This window comes from Malania oleifera, chromosome 3 (assembly GCF_029873635.1).
Source record: "Malania oleifera isolate guangnan ecotype guangnan chromosome 3, ASM2987363v1, whole genome shotgun sequence".
Taxonomy (NCBI): domain Eukaryota; kingdom Viridiplantae; phylum Streptophyta; class Magnoliopsida; order Santalales; family Ximeniaceae; genus Malania; species Malania oleifera.
In genome coordinates this window covers 2424205-2448595 of record NC_080419.1, presented here as the reverse complement: position 1 = coordinate 2448595, position 24391 = coordinate 2424205, and the positions used below count along the sequence as shown (strand labels likewise).

At 37.0% G+C, this 24391-nt stretch overlaps 1 protein-coding gene across 3 annotated transcripts in view; it reads left to right on the top strand.

Moving 5' to 3' along the window:
* The first annotated feature begins 1198 nt into the window (after positions 1-1198).
* LOC131151708 (E3 ubiquitin-protein ligase UPL6) overlaps positions 1199-24391 on the top strand; it is a 76628-nt gene continuing 53435 nt past the window's right edge. The window contains exons 1-7 of one of the 3 annotated variants that reach the window (XM_058103086.1): positions 1199-1687; positions 5419-5516; positions 5732-5859; positions 7384-7495; positions 9787-9967; positions 22036-22218; positions 22400-22582. In XM_058103086.1, coding sequence (XP_057959069.1) covers positions 1529-1687; positions 5419-5516; positions 5732-5859; positions 7384-7495; positions 9787-9967; positions 22036-22218; positions 22400-22582 — 1044 coding nt within the window. In that variant the 5' untranslated portion in view covers positions 1199-1528. Of the gene's footprint in view, positions 1688-5332; positions 5517-5731; positions 5860-7383; positions 7496-9786; positions 9968-22035; positions 22219-22399; positions 22583-24391 lie in introns of all 3 variants that reach the window. The other 2 variants (XM_058103087.1, XM_058103088.1) reach the window with 2 other exon arrangements.

Genomic DNA, 24391 nt, shown 5'->3' with positions numbered 1-24391 from the left:
TCGTTCAAAATTTGGAAGTATAAGGATATGGTTCGGAACATAAACTAGCTGCTTTCGTGTCACTCAAACTCGACGTGAGGCTATTATAATGAATTAATAATTATTTTCAAAAATATTCCTTTTATTAAAAATTGTATGGAGTAAATCAATGAGACAGAGAGAAAAAAAAATAAAAAAAATAAAAGGGTAAGATGTGATGAGTAAAGGCTTCAAGAGACTTCAAGCCTTGGCTTGGATTGGGCCTTTTAATCAGGCCGAAAGCGTGTGGGCCGGGCTTTAGTTGGATTGGCCCGGGGGTTCCTAGAAATCATTGACAAGGGTGTCAACATCGCAGCCATGGCCCATGGGCAAATCCATTTACCTTTTGGGCTCCACCTTGAGGGGCGGCATGTAGAGTTAGCCCACAAACCCAACACAAGATTTTTGGAATCAATTTTGTGACTATGCTTGGGGTACACACCAAAGGAAGGTATCTTAATTATCTTTGCTTTAATTTGTATGTTTAGGTTTAAATTTGTATGCAATTATATGGATTTAAATTGCTTAATATAAAGTTTTATTAAATTTGTGAGATAATTTATGCAAATTCAATTTTATTTTTTAAATGGCTAATTAGTATATTATCGAAAGGAGTTTGATTTTTTATTTATTTTTTTAATAACTAAGGTGTCGGTCCACATCTATTTTTACTTGAAGGCATCACACAGAATTATCGATTGTTTTGTCCTCTAAGTTCATATTCATGGACATTCGAGGGTCTTGTTCTTTAAGTAATATCTTCCATGCATGAGATTTTTAGGTCTCACTTAAAATTTTAAAAAAATATATTATAAAAATAAAGAGAAAATATGAAATAATGCATTTCTTCAAATAAAATCATCAGTTTAAAAAGAACCTTAAGTTGTAATGTAAGTGAATAAGTGAAAAAAATTCTGATACAAAAGATCGATTTTTCAGTGTTGTAAATCTTATGAGAATATAGGTAGGAGAATTTATTTAACTAGTTTGATATAAAAGAATAAAATAAAATTAAGTTTTGTAAATTTTATAAATTTCTTCGGGGGTTACTGAGCTCTATAAAATTTATAAATTTATAAATTGAGCTTTATAAATATTTTTTTTTCGCGGGTCATTTTTTCCCAACCAAACACTCCTTCAAAAACATAAATAAAAGTTTTACACCTCTCCCTGTCTCCTCCTGGTTTGGTTTTCCAAGTCTACAGCCCAAAACAAAAGTGAAAAAATAAGAGAAGCCCCCTTCCTTCCTGCTTCCTAGTTCCTACACTCCCTCTCTCTCTCTCTCTCTCTCTCTCTCTCTCTCTCTCTCTCTCTCTCTCTCTATCTGTGCAGCGTCAACGGTGTCTCATTTTCTCCCTCGCCGTGCTCGAATTCTAGGGCAAAGAGTCCTGTATCTTCTTATCTTACGATCGTTCCTCAATCCGCGGTTCGAGAGGCATTTTGTTTGTGCCATATCTCTTGCGGTGGAAATTAGGGCGAAACTGTTGGATTGCGAGTTTGGCGCGGGAGGATGTTCTTCACTGGCGATGCTTCGACGCGGAAGCGGGTAGATTTAGGCGGGCGAAGCTCGAAGGAGAGGGACAGGCAGAAGCTTTTGGAACAGACTCGGTTGGAGAGGAATCGCCGGTTGTGGTTGCGCCAGCAAAACTCTGCAGCTCTCAAAATTCAGGTTCGATTCCGTGCATGTATCTGTGTTGGGGTTGTTGATATTGGTTGGGTTTTTATGAATGCATGCGAGGTGTTTTCTGGTGAAGAAGTGAATTGCGTGGTGATGTTGGGAATAATTGTGTAGTGCAGTTAATATTACCGATATGTGGCTGTTGCTTCAAATTTTTTTATTGAATTCAAACCTATCACATGGCGAGGAGATTGGCTGTGTTAATGTTCGTTTTGATTCCTTCCCCCTCTCCCCCAACCCTACCACACAACCAACTGCGGCATTGGTTGTTACAAGGGGCATTTCGTTGTTTCCACTGTTCCTAGAAAGATGTCACGCAATGAAAATTCAGTTCATGCGATGGACTTGAACTTGGACTTGCATTTGGGCTTCTCGTTGGTTTAAGATTTTGATTATTTAAGTTTGCTGGTGGAACATGCGTATTCTATATGTATGTAGGATTTTCTTTCCAACTCTATGATGGCACTTCATAAAAAAATGACATCTTGTGAAATTACAAGATAATTTGTCATTGGGTTTATAACCTTTAGATTTGTTACTATATCCAATGGAAATGTACTTCTCTCCTTTTTCATCCAACGTTTCTCAAAACAATGAGGGAATGCGTCAATAAGTTATGCAGTACAAAATTGTCAGAATATTTACCTATGGCTTGTGTCCATTCCATTTTTCATATGAAGTCTTATTTTGAATTGCATTTGTTGGGGATTTATTCAAGAATTAGATAGCTGTATTAACTGCCTTTGTCCAAAAACTATTTGGAAGTACCTTTTAACATATTCCGAGCCGATTCTTTCATGTTGCTACTCCATTTTGTTGGGGACTACATTGCACCATTAGTTGTCTTCTTATGCCTTCCTTTTTTGGCAACAATCATTAAATGCTGTAGAAAGAGATTATCCGCCACCATCTGTCTAGAATCTTCAATTTTCTTCAACTTTGTTTCTTGATTAGTGCTTTGAATTAAAGAAATGTAGAGAAGGCTTCTGGATTTTGCTTCAAAAAATATACCTAATCATTCTGCTATAATCGTCAACAATAAAATAAAATATCTGTTGAGGTGGCGTTCTTTTAGGTCCACAAATATCTACATATACTAATTCTAATAGAGCTTTGGCTCTCCATGATGTCTTCAGGAATGGAAAACGATGCATTTTCTCATGATATAGTCTTCACAAATTTTATTCTGTTTAGAAATATTAGGCAATCCAACAGCCATATATTTCTCCTTCAACAATTTAAGGCTTTAAAATGTAGGTACCCTCATGTAAATGCCGTAAATTAGAATTGTTGTTGCTAAGGCATTCTCCATTATCAAAATGTAACTTGTATCCTTTTTGTAGCAGTTGTGGAACACAATAAATTTTGAATCAAATAGGAACATAAAGCAATGAGTGCAGTGTTACCTCCCTTTGCTTGGACTGCTATTGCTCCTTACCTTGGCAATTTTATGCAGCTTCCCACCTCCAATTATTTACTTTGAAAAAGCACATCCTAGTGCACAAAGCTTCTGCATATGCGGGATCCAAAGAAAGGGCAGATCACAAAGGGTCTTTTGTACACAACCTTACCTTTCATTTTTGCAAGAGGTTGTTTCCACCCTGAAAACGACAATATTTTGTCTTATGCCCATATTTATTTATATATAAATATCTACAGATTTTGCACTGTAAAAATTCTTTTGATTGAAATTGCTTCTTTTTCCTCTACATTGAGCTTGAAAATTTGGAATTTTACCACATCCACTTCCACGTGAATTTCTTTGAGTTGATCGTCTTCTTTATTATCTTGCTCTCGAATATTTATATTTGATTGAAAGGCTTGCTCTAGATTTTGGCTTGAAAATGTGTTCATTCCTTTTTCATGGCTTCAGGACTTCCCCTGAGCTCATCTAGAGTGAACTTTGACAGTTTTTTTTTTTCTATTGTAGTAATTACATGCTCAAATTTTCCTGGCAAGCTTCCCATAGTTTTTTAACCAATTTTTCTTATCTTCTATAGTATGTCCACAGCCTCTATACTGATTAATAACCATACAAACTCTAGCAAATTTCCTTCATAGTTAAGTTATTGGACTCTTGCTATGCATTTTTGAAGCCTAATGGGGATTAACTTATCATAACCCTCAAACTGAAATTTCTGATGTATCTTTAGATGTAAGTGTGCCTGTAATTTGAAGAAGAATTAGCTTTACTTACCCCTAGTGCATAAAGGACAAGGCTCTTGCCCCCTTCAGTTTGTTCTCTTTATGCTCTTTTGGCTTTGCAGTGGACCAAGTTGCTGGAATCTTTGGGCATGGTACTTCTTCATCCTCTTCAATAATGTCTCAAAGATCTTAGGAGATATAATGTCTTAATAAGAGTGCTCCATAAATTGTAATTTTGCCCAACAATGATTGGAACTTGTTGGGAATAATTGAAAGCAAGCTCATTTTGGCTCTGATATCACTAAATTGTTGGGTTCAAATGAAAAATAATAAAAATAGAATGCTGAAAATTGAGGGAGCACATTGGTTCAAGGTGAAGGCAGAGATGGCTTTTAAAAACAGAAAACTTCAATTGCTATTGTATAGGATTCAACTTGAATGAAATACATGGTGGGTTTCTTTTTATAGGCAACAAGGTTGGTTTGTGGGTGCTGGTCGACTTAGACTGGGCCATTGGCCCACTTGCTAAGGTGGTCCAGCTGTAAATTGCACAACCTGTAATAAAAAATTGTAGACTACAATTTTAACATACAAAACAATTTTGGAAGGTTGTTTTTAGTTTCATCTTGCTACACACTATATGAAATTCTCTCATTTTGCCTATATATGTACGAAGTATTATTTAGTTTTTTCAAATAATTTTATTAATCTTATTTGTGTTTTCATTGTGGGAGAAGTATGCAAGAATCTTAGTGAGAGCAGATGAGGAAAGATCTTGTCTTATGACAGGATCTCACACACGCACACTCATGGATATAAGCAATAGCAACAGAAAAAAATGAGATTCATGAAATTAAATTTTGTTAAACTGGCTTAAATGCAGTCTGTAGTATTTCATCTTAGTGCCCATGTTTGGTTATTAAGAAAATCCATTAAATAAATATCCAGTGAGTTGTGATTAGCATCAGGTTCTGTGTCATGTTGTATGTTGCATGCAAATGACAAATAACCAATGACTCAGGGCACAAATTGCCATGAATGACTTTTCTTGTGCTCCAAAAGCTCACTTTCCCCATGCTCTTTCTCTGTAGTTTTCTGTTCAAAAGCAAGAAATAAGGTCAGATGAATCATTTCTTTTTTTTTTTAATAAATCTTTGCATCTGATTTTTGTTTAAATGTCCATCGATTTGGGTCATCAGCACCACTTCCAGTGATCTATCATGACCCCAAGCAATCCAGATTGCAAACATGTCTTTAATCAGTACATGTGATCTGGATCACAATCCAGGGGTGCAGCGATCCTGGTAACCGGAAGCTATGAGCTTTAATCCTTTGTTTTTGTGTGTGCATCTTGTAATTCCTTCAGCATATTTTTATTCTATTTTTGATTCTTTTGGTCCGTATCAATGTTTTAACCTTTTAAGCTGTAAATAGGAAGATTATGTATTTGGTATTGCATTATTCTATTTTATTATTATCTCTTTTTCACAGTGCTTATTTTCTGGAGAAGCATCTTAAAACCTTGCTGGTATTTTATTTTTGGCAAAGAGTGGAATTTGACTAATTACTAGTTACAGAAATGCTTCAGAGGGAGAATGGCAGTGGAAGTTGAGCATTCTAAGGTGCGAGAGGAATTTTTTATTACTTATGGAAAGCATTGCCAAAATGTAGACAGGTAGCATTATTAGATCTTTAACCTTGAGTCAATAACACCTGTGTGGCTCACCTACATTTATTTTTTAAAATTCTCTCTCCACTTTTAGTTTCCTCAAATTTCTATGCCTTTATTTGCTTTAATAATGATATCTCTGCAAATGCGTGCTGCATTAATATTCTTGATGGGTTTTGCACTTATTATATTAATTTTGTTCAATTATCTTTCATTTTTAGGAATTGTTTCAGTCCAGATTCAGAGTTCTTCCGCCAGTTGCTCTTTTTCTTTAATGCACAAAATGTTGGTGATTTTTCAGCCCTTGTGGAGACTTGCCAATTATTTCGGCAGTATGCTCAATATACTGGTGTGTTTGATCATTACTCTTTTTCAATGAATTTTTCCTTTGAATAATTGTCAGACTAAGATACCTTTTTTTTGTTTTTGTTCCCCTTATAGCAAATTCTACCTGTTTAATATTTTTGTTTGGTCCAAGGAACTTTTGGAGAGGTTGTTTCCATGACTTGAGCCTGTGGCTTGACCTTTAGGTTTAAATCAATGTGTTAAAAGGCGGAGGCATAAGACAATGCTTTTTTAACCCTTAAAAGGTGAGGCATAAGCCTAAAGGAGGTTTATAACTTGTAAACTACTTGTTGGCCTACTAACTTGAAATCATTTAGTAAATCATGCCAAGAGATAGCTATAACATTACAAAATTCAAATTATTTTAAAAACTAAGATGCAAAACTTTTAATTATTTGGGAAGGTTTGAGGTTTAAGGGTTTTGGAAATCATCTCATATTATGACATTCTTTTCATTTAAACATGTAGTTTGAATTTTCTAGCCAAGTCTAACTTGAGATTCTCACACCCCAGATGCGTAAGCCTCCGCTAATGAGGTGCAAAAGGTGCATTTTTCATACAAATGCATAAGCATCAGTTAGTAATGCATTGGCCTCATTAGGATTTGGTATTTTAGACTGAGCTTGAAGGAGTTTTAGGCAGCCACGAGCCTCATAGTAAGTGTCGATTGAGCCTTTTAAAACATTGGTTTAAATACTACACATGGCTAATGGCATGTTAATGGGGCTTAATTACTGTTGTTAATATCTAGCATGCTTAATTGTTGTGCAGATTTTGTGTTGGAATTGAGTTTGAAGTGCTTCTTTTCCTTATTGCTACACACGGTCTCTATCTCTCTCTCACACACGCACACACAAACATGTACACACATAATCACCACTGCACAATCAAAGCCCCCTCTTTCACAAGGTCATTGTGTTTTTAAAGCAGAGTAAAGATTATGAAAATTATTTGTATTTTATTTTTTTAAAAAAATATGAAAATTATTCTATCTTATTTTAATTGCACAAATAAAGTTTATAATATTGATTTATATATTTAGCTTATACGCTGTGTAGGTTTAGTTTTTGCAGAAACCAGTTGTTGGTTTAAGCAGTGTGATAGAGGTTTGGGAGCACTAATATACATTTTTAACTTTGTGGGGGTAAAATTGTGTTTGGTGCTCATTTGATACATTTATATGCATGACATGTAAATATGATATGATGTGATGGAATTTGTGATGCACATATACTTGCTGGCATGTGCAAGCATCCTCATCTTTTTGTCATTAAACTATCATTGGTAAATAAATTCGTGTACACCCCATTGTGGAGTTTGCATCATTAAAATTATTGTTATACTTTCTAGGTATTCAATTGCATCTGCATCATATCTTTTCCTGTACTTGATTGCAAGAAATGCGATCTAGATACATAAGCTTCATAGATTCAGTGGCGTCAATATCAGCTATTGTGCAATATTTATATTATCATATTGGTTCTGAGGGCTTTAATGGTTTGTTTCATATATTTTTTCTTTGCAACAGGGGATATTGTAAGCATATTTGCAGGTGTGGATTACTCACACAAGCAGGCTTTGGTAGACTACAGGGTAAAGCAACTGGCATATGATTGCATTCAGGCTGTTCATCAGAACAGGTCAGTTGCATGCACATCTTGAATTGAATGTATGATGTATCACATTTTTATCTTCTTTTTAGCTTGGTTTTAGGTCCAGAGAAGGAAACACATAGAATTTAAAAATAAAGTTTTCATTGAATGGAAATTAGCTTGCATCCTTGCTGATCATCTGGTGGTTTTGAACATGGTAGCTTAATGGAGAATGTAAGCAAGTAATGCTCTTTATATATGAATCAATTTTGCTCCTTATATGATTCATGTGTGACTTGAGACAGAAGGGCATGATATCTGGTAGACCACAAGAATGGTCCTTTATGGGTTAGAACGGTGACTCTTTTGCCTTTAGGAGAGTGCATGGACTTAGGAGATGAAGTATTTGTTCCAATTACTCAATGCAGTTATGAAGCATGGATATTGCCATATTGGACACCTGTGTGGACTTTTGGAGTTAAGGATGAAAGGATTTGTTCCAATCTATTCATGTGTGGCAATGAAGGATGGATAGTGTACATGGAAAACTAGTACAGCACGACACAGATTCATAGATACAACGACAAAACAAACCCTATAATGTAGGGTGTAACATGTCAAGGGAATGGAAAAATACATAGCTATCTGTAAATATATTATATGCATAATGAATATTAAAATTTTAAACATTTTTTAGCACTACACGTTCAGAACATCTGGTCTAAATGTGCATCTTCCTTCCTGTTTTTCTTTCTACTTGAATTCTTAAAACACACTTATTCTAGTATGCACCTGATTTAATTCTAACTTTAAATGAATTATTATATGTTTTTTTTTTTATTTGTATCATTCTTTCATGGGTGAAAGAAAAGTCATACTAAAATATGTCATTATTTTGTTTCAAGCTCATCAAGGAAGTGGCAAAATTAACTTTAAGCGTTTTAGTTATGGAGATGTTTATCAAGTGTTGGATATATGCTAAAAGGTATCTGAAGAGTAGACACAGACATGAAATGAGCACAGGCGCACCATTCCTCTATAGCAGTATCTTGCTATGTAAAATACTCTTATTTTTCAGTTAGGATGGGTAAGTGGAGGAGCCTTTTCAGTGGTTGTTTGGAGTTTAAACAAGTGACACTTGCTTTCTTGACCTGTGCTGATGCTAGCAACAATAATATAGTTTTTGCAACTCAAACGTTTATTATTTGAGAAACTCTGTTGTCTTGCACTCACATATTGTCTAAATGTTGAAAAATGAAAATACTTTGGTGAGATCTTCTAAATTAGAGCGAAACCTCTTGAGGGAAAAGCTTTAACCTGTTATCCCATAAATTAAGATGTGCTTTGTGAGGCTTGGATGTTTTATTGCTTCTTTGGGTTTTGGACATGCTAATGGTGGAGTTTGTCATCATTAAGAGCTAAAAGAAGTAATTTGTTTGTGTGTGTCATTTTTTTGTTGTTGTCATTGTGAATGAAAAAAAAAATGTAGTCAAAATTGTTGAGAGTTATTATTTGGTATGGTTAATTTATAATATTATGCAATTGTAAAATGTGGTTACTTTAAAAGCAGTGGTATTTAGTTATTTTGATATTTCATTATGTTGTTAAGGAATGATTTGCAAATTTTGTATTGGTAGGTTCAACCGTACAAAATCTTAGTTCGGATGGTTATCAAAATTGTTATGTAACTGTGAAATATGGCCATTTTAAAGCATTGCACGGATCAGCACACTTATGTTGACATATCAATCTGTTGGTGAGGAATGGCTTGTGACTAGCCATGCAATTAGTGAGGTCTTCTATGCTAAGATAGAGACATAGATACTATTATAGACCGGCATTGGTGAAATTTGACGTGGTTGGTAGAGGTAGCTGCTATGCTGGGATTTGGTAGGATTGTTGATTTTGAGCACATTTTGTGTCAATGTTCCAGATACTTACAAATTACTCCTTTCAATGCCTGGCTTATCCTGGGCGACTCCCTTGATATAAGTTTTTGGCTGGTGTCCTTGTATCATTGGCAGTTTCTAGGCCTATATGTTTCTGGATTCCCTAAAAAATCAGGAAAATTGTAGATCATTTTTATTCTGAACCTTCAACTGAACCATTCTCTTTTCCATTTGCCACTGACTGCCACTTGTTAAGATAGGAGGTTTTTATGTTATTGTTTTCCATTTTTCATTTTGTTTTCTCTTGGAGGAAAAACTTTTTTTTTGGGGGGGGGGGGGTGGGGTTGCAAACATTTTCTTTGTTATATTTTTGGGTGTATTCTTCATGTTTTCTTTGTTTAGGTTTTAATTTTTAATGACAGAATTTGTCTATTCCGTTTCCTTGGACAGAGATAAGTTGAAGGATCAACTTCTGATGACATTTGACCAATCCAACACACCAACAGTCATCTTGCTTGAGGCAGTAGTCTTGTTGGTAGATTCCAAACTTCCATGGGTTTGTAAGATAGTTGGCTATCTCTTGCAAAGAAATGTGTTTTCTCTGTTGAGAGATATTGTTCTTACAGCCAAGGTATTCATCCCGTACTAATGTCCATTTCATAATTTTTGCTTCTCAATACCTTTTACTTCATACCTGCTATATCTTTTCAGCATTTTTGTTTTCTTTTTCTCATGGGCAATGGGCACACATTTTCTGCAGTTTCATAATGCTTGATATGTTGTAATGGAATGGGTTGGGAGTAGAATGGAATATGAGATTGTATGATGAATATATAGAAATCAAATGACTAAATTCCATTCCATTCTTCCTTACCAAACATCGTGTTAGTGTTATCTTACATAGAATGTGCAACATTCCGGTTCATGGAACAAGATTGTGGTACAACACTTGCTAAAAAATGTGGAACATTAGGGATATACTTGTTGATTTATTGGTGAAAATTGTGTAATTGCACTTGCATATTTCAGTGAGGATGTTGAGATGTTTCTAAATCTAGAAGAGATTTTCTTTTGTGAAACAGATTAATAATGACTGAAAATAGAATTATACTTTTATGAAAAAGCTGAAGTATGTCAAGGTGAAATTGAAAGAGAGGAATAAAGAGATCTTTGTAAATGTTAGAGACAAAAACATCTTCTCAACGGTAAAGGCCCTTGGCTGGAAAACATACCATTTTCCACTTCTTTCCCTCATCTCTTTCATCTAAGTTCTGAGCAAAATAAAGCCATTTCTGTTTTTTATTTTCGGTGACTTGAGCCGTCCTTTGGTTTCCTGGAATCTCCACTTTAGGAGACCTCTCAACAATAGGGAGATGGTGGAATTGTCATCTTTATTATCTTTATTGAATTGGAGTAACCTTTCTTCAGGGAGGGATGTTCGTTCTTGGTATTTAGACCAGTCAGGAGTGTTTTCTTGCAAATATTTTTTTTGAATTTTTGATTTGTTCCAACTCTTCTTTCCCACTCTACTCTACTTTTTGAAAGGCTGAGGTTCCCCTTAAAAAAATAAAGGCTTTCACTTTGTTGATTGTGCTTAATAAGATAAATACTAATAACTTGTTGCAATTAGAAAACCTATGAAGGCTCTCTCTCCCGATGTCTGTGTGCTCTGTTACGAGAACTTTGAGACAACTTCTCACCTTCTTTTGCAATGTGAATTTGCTTGGGGTATATAGGATATGATTTTTGGCATTATGGGAGAAAGCTGGGTTTGTCCTCCTTTGGTGGAAGATTTTTTAGAAATATCCTTCTCAGGCTTTGGTAGAAAGGTTACGGAAACTTTATGGAAGTGTGGTTTTTCCACGGTATTATGGGGTTTATGGATGGAACGTAATACTCAGAGATATTTTCTGGGAAAAAACTAAACCAGATGCTGGTTTGGGAAAAAATTAAGTACTTGGCCTCACTGTTATGGAGTTTCGAAGAGATTGGAGGAACACGCTGACTTGATAATCTCTTTTTCTTTGGTATTTTTATTTGTTTAGTTTTGGAGTGTCTCAGTTTGTCTTGGGAGATATCTCACTCTCTCTCTTGTAAATTCTTTATCTATTAATGATATCTTCTTTTGTTATAAAAAAAAAGAGAAAGAAAAACAACATCATCTTATAAATTATTGTGCTGGATATTCTTGAGGAGAGTGGTTTGTTAGATGAGGAGGCTAGGGCTAGGTGGTCCACTCGATGTAATGAGTTGGTGGTGCTCTTATCAAGGGAGGATATGAGTTGGCGATAGAAAGCAAGGGTGAAGTGGTTCAAAGTAGGGGGGTTGCAACTCTGGCTTTTTTCGGTGGCATTTGGGAGGAGAAAAGGCTATATCAAGTGGTTGGAGTTAGATTCATGTGGTGAGGGGGCCACTCTCAGGTTGGGGCTGTGATTACTAACTTTTACAAACAAATGTTAGTGGGGAGTCCTCGAATAGATTAATTGTGGAGGGTCTCGATTGGAGCCCCTTTGAGGCAAGTTCAACTCAGTGGCTTGAGAGACCTTTTGAGGAGGAAATAAAAAGCATTGTTCAAGTTGAGTAGGGATAAGGCTCTCAATCTTGATGGTTTCGTGATGTCTTTCTTTATGGAGAACTAGGTGGCCTCGCAAGAAGATTCCTTGAAGTTTTTTGAGAAGTTTCATCCTAATAGGGTGGTGACTGGTGAGCTATAGTGCGAATTGTACCATTTTACCTAAACCCCAAAAAAAGTAGAGATTCTTGAGATTGAATGACTTAAGACTTATAAGTCTTGTCTAGTTTGTACAAAATTCTCTCCAAGGTCCTAGCAAAGAGACTTCAGTGGTTTTGGGGGATATAGTCGCAAAAATGATAGGTTTCGCAAAAACAGAAATTACAAGAATCTAGTAACTCAAAAACAGAAGAAAATGATTGGTTTCACAAAGCAGCCAACCAATCCATCAAAGTTGTAAAGAAAAATAGCTTCAGGTCTGAAATGGATCTTTCCTTATCTTCAAAACACCTACTATTTCTCTCCCTCCAAAGACACCACAATAAACAATGAGGAACTATCAACCAAATAAACCCATTTCGATAACGACCAAATCTGCCTTGCCAACATGCTAGAAGTCCCACTACAGATTGCGGCATAACCCAGCTCACTCCAAACAAACCCAACACCATAACCCACAAGTCCATTGCAACCGGAAAATGAATAAAAAGATGATCAACCGTCTCATTATTACACTTGCACACGTAGCACCAATCCAATATCCAAACCTTTCTTTTCGTAAATTGTCAGTCGTTAAGCATTTCCCTAAAGCAGCAGTCCAAACGAAAAAAGCTACTCTAGATGGAATTTTCTGTTTCCAAATACTTTTCCAAGGATAGCCACAATCTTTGGAGCCCATTAAAATACCATAATAACCCTTAACCAAGAAGCCCTTCTCTCTATCAGATTTCCAGCACATCTTATACTCACCGAATCCCTTCACCGATGCACCATATATGGTATCCATAAAACCAGTCAAGGCTTCTAATTCCTGAAGATGCATACCTCTAAAGAAACTTACATCCCAAAACAAGACTCCATTATCAAACTTCATAAGCTCAGCCACGCTAGCTTCTTTATCTCGGCAAAATCTATACAAATCAGGATAGCTGACTGCAAGAGACGTCTCACCACACCAATGGTCTTGCCAAAATTTCACCTTAGACCCATTTCCAATATCGTATAGAACGTGGCCAGAAAAAGAAGGCCATCCCTGACTAATTTTTTCCTAAAGCCAACACCATGTGGACCATTAACAAGCCTAGTACACCAACCACTCCATTCACAGCCATATTTCACCTCTATCACTTACCTCCAAAAAGCAGCCTTCTCCATCCCAAATCTCCAAAACCACTTCCCAAGCGAAGCTTCATTAAACTGTCTTACCTTCCTTATCCCCAAACCACCCGAAGAAATGGGAGAGCAAACAGTATCCCATTTAACCAAATGGAATTTTGGTTCATCACCAATGCCACCCAATAAAAAATTCCTTTGAAGTTTCTCAATACGGTTAGCCACAGCAGCTGGAATAGGAAATAAAGATAGAAAGTAAGTGGGTAAATCAGATAGAGTGCTTTCAATTAACGTAACTCTACCTCCCTTAGATAAGTACAAACGTTTCCACCCTGCTAACCTTCGTTCTATCTCCTCCAAAATTGGATTCCATATTATCTTATCCTTGAATTTGGCTCCCAAAGGAAGACCCAAATATTTCATAGGAAGATTACCTTGTTTACAGCCAAGGACGTGCAAGAATAAATCAAAATTAAACACTGTACCGGCAGGAACCAACTCTGATTTGCCCAAATTTATCTTTAAACCAGAGACCGCCTCAAACACATAAGAATCACACGGAGAAACAAAATCTGATCCAGATCAGCGTCACAAAAAATTAGAGTATTGTCTGCAAAGAGAAGATGAGACACCACCGAAGCTCTTCCCTCTATACGCCCCACACCAAAGCTTGACATGTGACCATCATGGACAGCTTTATCCAACATTCTCCCCAGGGCTTCCATAACCAAGACAAACAACAAAGGAGACAATGGGTCACCTTGTCTTAACCCCCTAGAGCTCTCGAAAAACCCACAAGGAGTGCCATTTATCAGAATGGAGAAACGAACTGTAGATATACAAAAGAAAATCCACTGCCTCCATTTGGCAGAGAACCCATCCTGTTCTAGTTACTTTATAAGAAAACCCCAATTTACATGATCAAAAGCCTTCTCAACATCTACTTTGCAAAGTAGCCCTGGCACCCTAGTTTTCAATCTACTATCATGGCATTCATTAGCAATAAGTACAGGGTCAAGAATCTGCCTGTTCCTCACAAAAGCATTCTGTGAAGTTGAAATTATATCTTTCATAACCGTGCGAAGTCTGGTGGCTAAAACCTTAGCAATGATCTTATAAACCCCCCCAACAAGACTAATAGGGTGAAAATCCTTTACTTCAATTGCTTCATTTTTTTAGGAAAGAGAGTCATGAAAGTAGCATTCAGGCTTTTCTCAAATTGGCCTTTAGCAAAAAAATGATGGAACACGGCCATAAGGTCAGGTTTGAGAATTCCCCAGCAAGCTTGGAAGAAAGCCAATGTAAATCCATTTGGTCTAGGCGATTTATCACCATTAAAATTTTGTATGACATAAAAAATTAATGGTCTATCTAGCCAATCTGCATTATCACTGGATGTTTTTGGAAATACTAAGATTTCTGGGAATGATCGACTAACTTGTTGGTCAAAGTATAAATTCATGAAAAATTGAGTGATGTAATCAGCAATCATACCTTGATCGGAAGACAAGGCACCATCAACCACAAGGCTCTCAATACCATTATTTCTTCTATTAGAATTAGCCATTCTATGGAAAAATTTGGTATTTGCATCCCCCTCCTTCAAATGTAACACCGTAGACTTCTGCCTCCAACTAATCTCTTCTAAAAGAGTGAGCTTTTCAATATTGTTGCGGAGAGTAGCTTGTTTTAACTTTTCCTCAGCTGTTAAAGGGTGAGTTTCCTCTCGAACATCCAAGTAATTCAATTTGTTCCGAAGTTGCTGTATCTTAACAGTGACATTCCCAAATTCCTCCTCGTTCCACTTTTTTAAATCCAACTTCAATGCTGCCAATTTCTTAGCTAGTATGAAACTAGGATTTCCTTGGAATGAATAGGATGCCCACCTCTCCTTCACTTTATCAACAAAGTTCTCCACCCTCAACCACATATTTTCAAAGCGAAAAGGAGTTCTACCTCTCCGATGACTCTGCCCCTCCAACAGAATTGGGTAGTGATCAGAAAGTATTTTGGATAGCCTTCTCTGTGAAAATTGAGTGAAGTGATCCGCCAGGAACGGAGAGAAAAGAAACCAATCTATTCTAGAAGCGGAGGAAGAATTGGACCAGGTGTAAAGGCCTCCTTCCATAGATATATCCATCAGCCCATGAAAAGAGATAAAATCCGAAAATTCATGCATAGCCCGAGTATAACTTAGAGCCCCTAGTCTTTTTTATGGGAAGCGAATAATATTAAAATCACCTCCTAGGCACCATGGCGAATCCCACCAACTAATCAGCCTTGCCTGCTCCTCCCACATTTTCCTACGCCTCTTCTTCAAATTTGGCCCATAAACACCTGTGAAAGCTCACTCAAATTGATCACCAACATTTTTAAATTTTTATGAAACAGAAAAATACCCCACTGCTTCCTCCACCTTTTCCACTACCCTTCGATCCCACATCAGAACAATACCTCCAGAAGCACCTTTTGGACCCAAATACAACCAGTCTACATAAGGACAACTCCATATACTTCGAACAGTTCCTCTAGTAATCCATTCAAGTTTAGTCTCTTACAAACATACAATATCAGGTTTCCATGTACGCAACAAATTACGAATCTAAAGCCTCTTCTCAACCTCATTCAATCCTCTGACATTCCAAGAAAGTATTTTCAGATTCATTTAGAAACAAAGAGAGCCCGCTCCCTATTAATTTCACTGCGCCTAGATGAAGTAGAACCATAATTAATTGAACTGAATAAACCTTTCAGTTCTCTTAAACCTTTCGCACCAATTCTCTTCAAGTCACGTGCATTTTTTCCCAAAGTAGCCCTACGGTTCAACCGTCAGCAAAAAGTGTTTACGTGATTTTCCAAACCTTGTAAGGACTTGCCCAGAAATTTTTCAAACCCTTTAAATCTTCTTTGGAACCACTCGCAATAAGGTACTTCCCTCACTAGACTCTCCACATCCACAACTTCCTGTCCTTCCATGGTCAAGGGTAAAGAATAGGCTAGTGGTTCCACTGCTAAAGGTGACAAACCCCTCTCGTTAGGTAGCTCAGCAACCTTTGTGTCATTGTTCGAGGCCCAATCCTCCAAAATATCTACAGACTTCAACGGAACCAACGACACTTGGTTTTGCTCCTCCAAACCCTCTATGACTTCATCAGGTGGCAAAGAAATTTGAATTGGAACCGCAAATCTTCTTCCATCTTGCAGCTCAAGCACCCACTGCTTAGAATTTCCCCACTTCTTGAAAATATTTGCATAATGTTCTTGAAGAATCAACTGGATGTCTCGCTGCAAGTTTTCCTCACCATCGGCTGTGTTTGCTGACTCATCGTGTCGAGGGACTCTTTATCTGCCTCATCATAGCCTAAGTGCTCCTTATCGATCTCGTTGAAGCCTAAGAGCTCATTATCGGGCTCATCGATGCCGATATTGTCAGTCCCGATGTCATTGGAAGATTTCATCGACTGAGCTAGCATCGACGCACTTCGGTGATCAACTTCAGATTGCTTCGAATCGAAAACCACAGCATTGTCCCTTCTCCCTAAACTCCCCAAGGCTGAAGATGACGATTTTGGAGTCTGGGTCATATTGTTTTGAAGGGCTTGTGTTGGTTTGGGCCGCCATACTGAGATGGGCTTGGGCTTGGGTATGGGCTTTGGCTTGAAGGGAGCTTTGGGCTTAAAACTTTTATTGTTTTCCTTGATCTTCTCTGTACAACCCATTTCCTGAGCTTGAGTAAATTTGGACCATATTACCTCCCATTCTCCATCCGGCCCACTATGTAATCTGAAGCTTATATTCAGAGATACATTTGTGTTTACCACTAACGTTCTCAATAAGTGCCACTGAAACATTAGCCTTTGATTTTGCTTGTTCCTTCCTAGTACTCAAATCACGTATATCGTGGCTATAATTTCTCAATTTTGAATTTTGAGAATATGGCATTAATTGCTTTCCTTTCTTGCTACCACCATCGTCTCTCCGACCCCCCTCCACCGCTGCCAACAGAAAAGTTTTGGATGTCTTTTTGCTGGCTAAGGACTGTTTGGTGGCTAACGTCTCAGGAGCAATAGCTTTCCGAAGATGAAATCCAAACCCTCCCCACCCACTGCCCAGTTCTCCTTCTGGCACCACTAGAAATCCTTTTCGACGGCCATGGATAAGTTCCAAGATCATTAAAAAACAACCATGTGCATTGGATCCCAACTGCAAAATAAATACTTTCTCACCATCTTTGAATGTTTGTGCAAAATTACCAGGAATTACATTGGACATTCACTCCTCCACACTATCTAGCAAACGTTTGGCACTCTCTTTGCCCATGCAAACTGATCGGAGAGAGTATCGATTTCGCTCAAAAATGCGTAACATAAAATAAGAACCACCCTCCTCAACTGAGAATTCAAAAGTCTTGGATTCTATGAAAAAGAAAATAGAACCCCCCATTCTTGAGCATATATCAACCACTCTAAGTTAATCTTCAAACTTTCTCAAAAAACTGCAGGAACCTTTGGGATTATCGTCCTCCATGAACATGGCGAACTCTTGAGCTTCGTTCTTGCGGATATGCTTTTTCCAAACGTTATTCCTAATTTCACCAAAAGAAGATGGAAGAGAGAAAACAAGAGAGTTTTGGTTTTTTTTTTTTTTTAATAACTGAAATATCAGAATAGAGAAAAATCAGAGAGAGAATGCTGAAAGGGAAATAGAGAGAGAGGAAAGACGAGAAGGAAGAATGTAGAAGAAGGAGGAGGAAGAGGAGAAGAAAAGGACAGAACAGAGAAGGGGAGTGTTAATACAGAACAGAGACTCTGACGAGAACAGAAGAGAGGCAGAGCATCAATTTTTTTTTTTGAAGATGACATAAATAAGTCAACCATATAAACCGATGTAAGGAATGATTTTTGAACTGCAAAGAGAACGTGTAGTGATTCAGAGAGTTAAGGAAGAATGAAGGATCTCAGTTCCTGTCAACCAAGTGCAACTCTAAGAGAAATGTCGCTGAAAATTGAACCGAATAGCATAGGAACAGAATCAATCATCTTCTCTACACGATACTAAGAGTCGGTCAAAAATCTTGTGTTGCTTGAAAGATTTAGACAAACTGGAGTTGAAGGACACATTAAGACAGGAGTTGTTCACTTTAGCTGTGAATACCTTGAGTAGTTGCTCATAAACGTTAGTGCTTGGGGGTTAAGAGGCCTTCACGTGGGGAGGGATGAAGTGGAGGTGTCTCAGCTTTAGTTTGCTGATGATAACATGTTTCTTGTGGGCTATGTTGTGAAATTCCATAAAGCCATTGTCTTGCTTAAATTCTTTGGAGACTTTATTGGGTTTAAAGATCAACTTGTCCAAGAGAGGAGTAGCTTATATCAATTTGGGTGTTACGGACTTTGAATTTTAAATCATTGGTGGAGTGTATTCCCCTTGAGTGGCTGCTTTCTTATCTTATTCTCCCACTTGGGGACAATCCAAACTCCATGGCCTTTTGGAAACCCTATGATTGAGAAGGTGGGTAGGTGATCGGAGGGTTAGAAAAGGGTGTATTTTTCTCTTGGGGGTTGTTTCACACTCATTAGTGCCTCTTTTTCCAACATCCCTATTTATTTCCTTTTCTCTTCTTAGAGTACCCTCAAAAGTTGCTAGGGCTTTAGAGAGGTTGCTGCGTGAATTTCTTTGGGCAGGTCATGTTATGGGGAGAACGAGAAAGATTGTTTAGTAAGTTGGGAGGTTGTTTGTAGACCCAAATCCATGATTAAGCTTTTTGGTCTTCCGTGAAAGAGTTGGATTTATCTGGAGTCGGAGGAATCATCGGACATCTATTTGTCTGATTTTGGAAGAAGGAAAAGAAGCAACTGTTTTGTGGAGGTGTGCGGTTTTGGCAGTTTTGTGGGGTTTGTGGTTCGAACATAATGCTTAAATTTTTATGGAGAAAAAGCTGAATTCCTCTTTGTGACGGGAGAAGATCCATTACTTAGCGTCTCTTTGTTCTGCTGTTGCTGGTTGTTTTGAAGGAGTAAGGTTTTCTGATATTCCACAGGATTGGCTAGCTTTATTAGTCTTATGGCTGTTTTCTCTCTCTCTCTCTCTCTCTCTCTCTCTGTTTATTTTTAAAAAATTATTTATTATTATTTTTTTCTGTTGTTTTCTTCCTTTTGTTTAGGACTTAGGAGCATTTCTTTTTCCTGTCTTTGTGTATTCTTTCTATTTGAAAATGAATTCATCTTCTTTTGTTATATATATATATATATATATATATATATATAACAGACAAGAGGAAGTAGCATCATTTCTCATGCATGTTAGTTTTTTCCTCTCAGCCACTTCAAAGTGAGAAATGGAAATTGGGTTCACAATGGGAGGATATTTGGGTGGTGACCAGTGAGGTTTCTTTGGAGCTGAAAGTTCATCATTTGTTTGAGCTTTGTTCTCTCTGTAATGCACCTAACAGCCAGTTCATTTGGGTGGGACTTCCATTTTTTCAGGAATCTCAATGGAAGAGAGGTGGATGTGCTCACCACTGTGTTTTCTTTGTTGGACTGGTTTGTTGCGACCAATAGGGAGGATGAGAGAGTTTGGGAGCATGATCCTTTGGGGCCTTTCTCTTCAAAATCGTTTTCCTCACATCTCTTAAAAACCTTTCTCCCAAAGTTTTTCCTTGGAGCCACATCATTTGGAAGGATAAAAGTCCTTGGAAAATTTGGACCTTTATCTGGACTGTGACTCTGAATAGGATTAATATGCATGATATGTTACAGATAAGAAGGCCTTATATGTCTCTCAACACTTGCTTGATGTTCCATGAGTTCAAAACAACGAACGCCCTCCTTTTTCTGCACTGTAAGGTGGCATCACACCTTTCGAATGCTCTTTTCTCTTACTTTAGCAAAGCTTGGGTGGTGCCATGAAATGTGGGAGATCTCTTGTTGTGGCATCACGGTTTTGGATCAAGTAGAATGTGCTGTATCATGGAGTGCAGCAGTATTCGCTATCTTATGTACTCTTTGGATTGAGAGGTATGTGAGAATCTTTAAGGGCCACACAACTTGCCCTGGAGTCTTATGGAATAGAGTGGTCTTCTTGGCTTCGTTTTGGGTTTATTCTTTTGGTTTATTTTTTGGGGTTTATTGCTGTTTGATCTTCGAAGGGATTGGAAAGAAGCTCTATTGTAATCTTTCTGGTTGCAGATCATTGTATCTAGAGAACATCTTGTCCTCATCCTTTGTACATTGTTTTGATTCTTAATGCAATTTGTCTCTATTGTTATCTTTCTGTTATATTTGCATTGTCCTTTGTTGGGGAATTTGGAGCCGCTTTTTTGGTGTGTTTGGGAAAAACTGGGCGTTCCCTTCCTCTTTAGAAGGCTTCTTTCAAATATACAAGAGTTGAGGAGTGTAAGGAGGTAAAAGATCCTTGGATATGTGCTACTTTGCTGTTGTGTGGAGTACTTGTTTGGGGCTTAACTCTAAATTTTTATGGATAGGGTGAGGCAACCAGATTTGGTGTGGAGTAGGGTTCTTTTCTTTTGGATTCCTTATGGTGTTCTGCCTTTGGTTTGTTTCTGGGGTGTGGCATATTGACATGCCATATGACAGGTGGGCTTTGTTATTTTATATTGTTTTGGCTTTACTTTCAGTTTCAGGAGGACTGCTTGTTCTCTATTCTAATTTAATTTGTGCTTTTTGTCTCTTAAAAAGAATTTTTGGATGGCTAGAATTCGCATTCTAAAATGAAAATAACATTTGTACCAATTTTTATTTTGCTACACTGTTAGCAGTATATGGTAACTATGCGTTAGTGTCTTTAAACTAATGGTTTATGATTTAATAGAAATTAAGGTTCTATATAGAGTTGAAAGTGAAAAATGGATTTTTGAGCATCTTTGCACTACTGAGAAGTTTATGTAACTTTTGGATGGTAAGCCATTGTATGACTTTTTAGTGCTGCCTACAAATTGGAAATGAAGGATATTGCAAAGCTGTGTGCACTGTAGCTTTATTTTGGGATGTTCCCCTAGTCATGTGAAGTTCAATCTTGTTCTCTTTCTTATTCTAGACTCAGAGATGTGATGATATCATGAATTTGTCAGGATTCAACTCAATTTCAGAATACCTATATTATACTCGATTTAAGAATAACTATATTATATACAGAATAGTTTTCTGTTCTTAATCTAACCTATTTGGGCTTGATGACTTTTGTTTTTTTAATAAGTTTTTATTCATGAAGAAGAATGTTTGCTACTTTGCTGCTCTGTGATTTTGTCTATGATATAAAGTTCATGAGTTTGCGCAATGATTTGGGTTTAAAGGCAATTTACATGTTTTTTCTCCATTTTTTTTCCTTGATTCACTGGCTGAAATATCAAAGATTGTTGCGTGTGATATGCTTTTGGGTTCAAATTATCAGGACTTAACTTGTGCATGGAATTCTTTAATGTCGATTTATGGTCCCATTTACAAGTGTTCTCTTTTTTATATTTATGAATATTCATTCTGTCCAATGGCGCAAGGATGTTTCATGCAAACCTGAAGGTCACACATTCCAGTCAACAGCTTCTCCAAGTATGGAGATATGGCTGTGTACATCCCTCCTCAAACCCTCAATGTGGTGTGGAATCCTTGTGTGCTGGGTGCTGCATTTATTTCTTTTGGACATTCACTGTCTTATCATTCATGTGTACCCCGTGCTGCACATTTGGTCATTTGCTTTTAACTAGTTCTATCCTAACTTCCTTCAGTATAGTTTTTCCCCATGTGCCACACAAAGATGTTGCACTCAAAACTTGTGGCCTGGTGTTGATGGCTGTTTTCATGCGAATGATGAAACTGTCTAATCATTTGCTTGAACTTGTGCAGGGAAGTGTGAAGACTTATCAATCCATTGTGAAAGATTCTTCTCTGGAGCGTGTGCTTGCACTTCTTATTTGCCATGTTGGTCAGAAGCCATGTATTTGCCCAAGTATTGATTTGCGATGGAGTTTCTCATCCCAGATTCTTACAGTTCCTTTCTTATGGCAGTTTTTTCCTTATTTAAAAGAGGTAATTATGTTATACTATGGATTGAGATTAGGGGAGAAATTAGAGTACCTGAGTAGGCCACATAATGGTGGCTTAAATTGCTTTAATAGGCATCAACTAAAATTTTGGTTTTGTAGGTTTTATCGTGAAGATTTTTTACTATGCAATGAAAATAAGCCAAATAATTTTTTCTGTTAACCAGGTTTTTGCAACCCAGGGACTAAGTCAACATTATATTCATCAAATGGCATTGTGTGCCCGGAATCACACCAATGTTTTACCTAATGATATGGCACCCAAATTCCCTGGTTATGCCTGCCTTCTTGGAAATATATTAGAAGCTGTTTCTGTTGCCTTATCCCAGCCTGAATGCTCATTTGAATCCGTAAGTGGCGGTGTATTATTTCATTAGATTTCTATGGTATTTGTATGGTCACTAGATTATGGCACCATTATTTTTTATCTTTGATACTGGACCAAGGAAATTCTTGACTGACTTATCTATTGTTGTTTGTAAGTATGAGCTTCTGTTTACTTATAATTTTGTGTCTCTCTCTATTTACATATATATATATTTTTTTTGGGGGGGGGGGTGCATGTGCGTGCATGTTTGTAGATACATAAAGCACACATATACACAGCTTTTTATTGCAGAATTTAATGGGTTCTAGGAACATAAAAGATGGTGGTCTCTCTCTCTCTTTCCATATATATATATATATATATATATATATATAGATATATTTATATATATTTGCACCTATAACTTGGACCTGCAAGAACAGATCACTTTGTGCTTGGCATAGTGAATGAAGCTTTTCATCTTTTCTTATTGAATCCTTTCTTTCACTCTGTAACCTGACTGTCCACACGTGCATGTATATGAGTGCTGTCAAAATTGTCATCTTTAATAATAACAACAACAACAACAAAACCAAGCCTTAGTCTCACTAAGTGAGGTCGGCTATATGAATCCTTTTCTGCCAATTTATGTGATCATGGACCATTTCTTTTGATAAATTTAAGGATATTAAATCCTTACTCATTATCTCCTCCCAAGTTATTTTAGGTCTACCCCTACCCCTTCTACTACCCCTCACAGTAACTAAGTTACTCTTCCTCACAGGTGCACTATGTGGCCTACGTTGCAAGTGTCCATACCATCTGAGTCGTCCCTCCTTTATCTTATCTTCTATAGGAACTACACCTAACTTACCACGAATATGTTCATTCCTTAATTTATCTTTCAATGTTATACCACTCATTCATCTAAGCATTCTCATCTCGGCAACTTTTACTTTTTGGATATTATGTTTCTTCGTCGCTCAACATTCCAATCCATATAGCATAGCTGGTCTTATAGCTGTCCTATAAAACTTCCCTTTCAATTTTAAGGGTATTCTACGATCACATAGCACACTTGAAGCACTTCTCCATTTTACCCAACCTGCTTTAACTCTATGCATTATATCATCTTCAATTTCTCCTTCAGCTTGCATAATAGATCCAAGGTATTGAAATCTACAAGTGCTATTTATTTTTTCATCATCAAGTTTAATTTTGTCTCCAGTATTCCTCCTATCAATACTAAAATTACATTTCATATATTCTGTTTTATTTCTAGTTATCCTAAGGCCTCTATATTCCAAAGCTTCTTTCTATAATTCTAACTCAGCCCCTACTCCGTCCCTAGTTTCGTCAATTAATACAATATCATCTGCAAACAACATACACCATGGAACCTCCTTTTGAATACTCTTAGTCAATTGGTCCATCACTAAAGCAAAAAGATAAGGACTCAAAGCAGATCCTTGATGTACACTTATGGTAATTGGAAATTCTCTTGTTTCTCCATCTATAGTCCTTACACTAGTCATTATTCCATTGTACATATCCTTAATGACATTGGTATACCTACAACATACACCCTTTTTTTCTAAAACCCACCATAGAACTTCCCTAGGTATCCTATCATATGCTTTCTCAAGGTCAATAAATATAATATGCAAGTCTCTCTTCTTTTTCCTAAACTTTTCTATTAATCTTCTTAAAAGATAAATAGCTTCTGTGGTAGATCTCCCAGGCATTGAACCAAATTGATTTTCTGAGATCTTCATTTCTAACCTTTATCTTTGTTCAACTACCCTTTCCCATAGTTTCATCGTATAACTCATAAGTTTAATTCCACGATAGT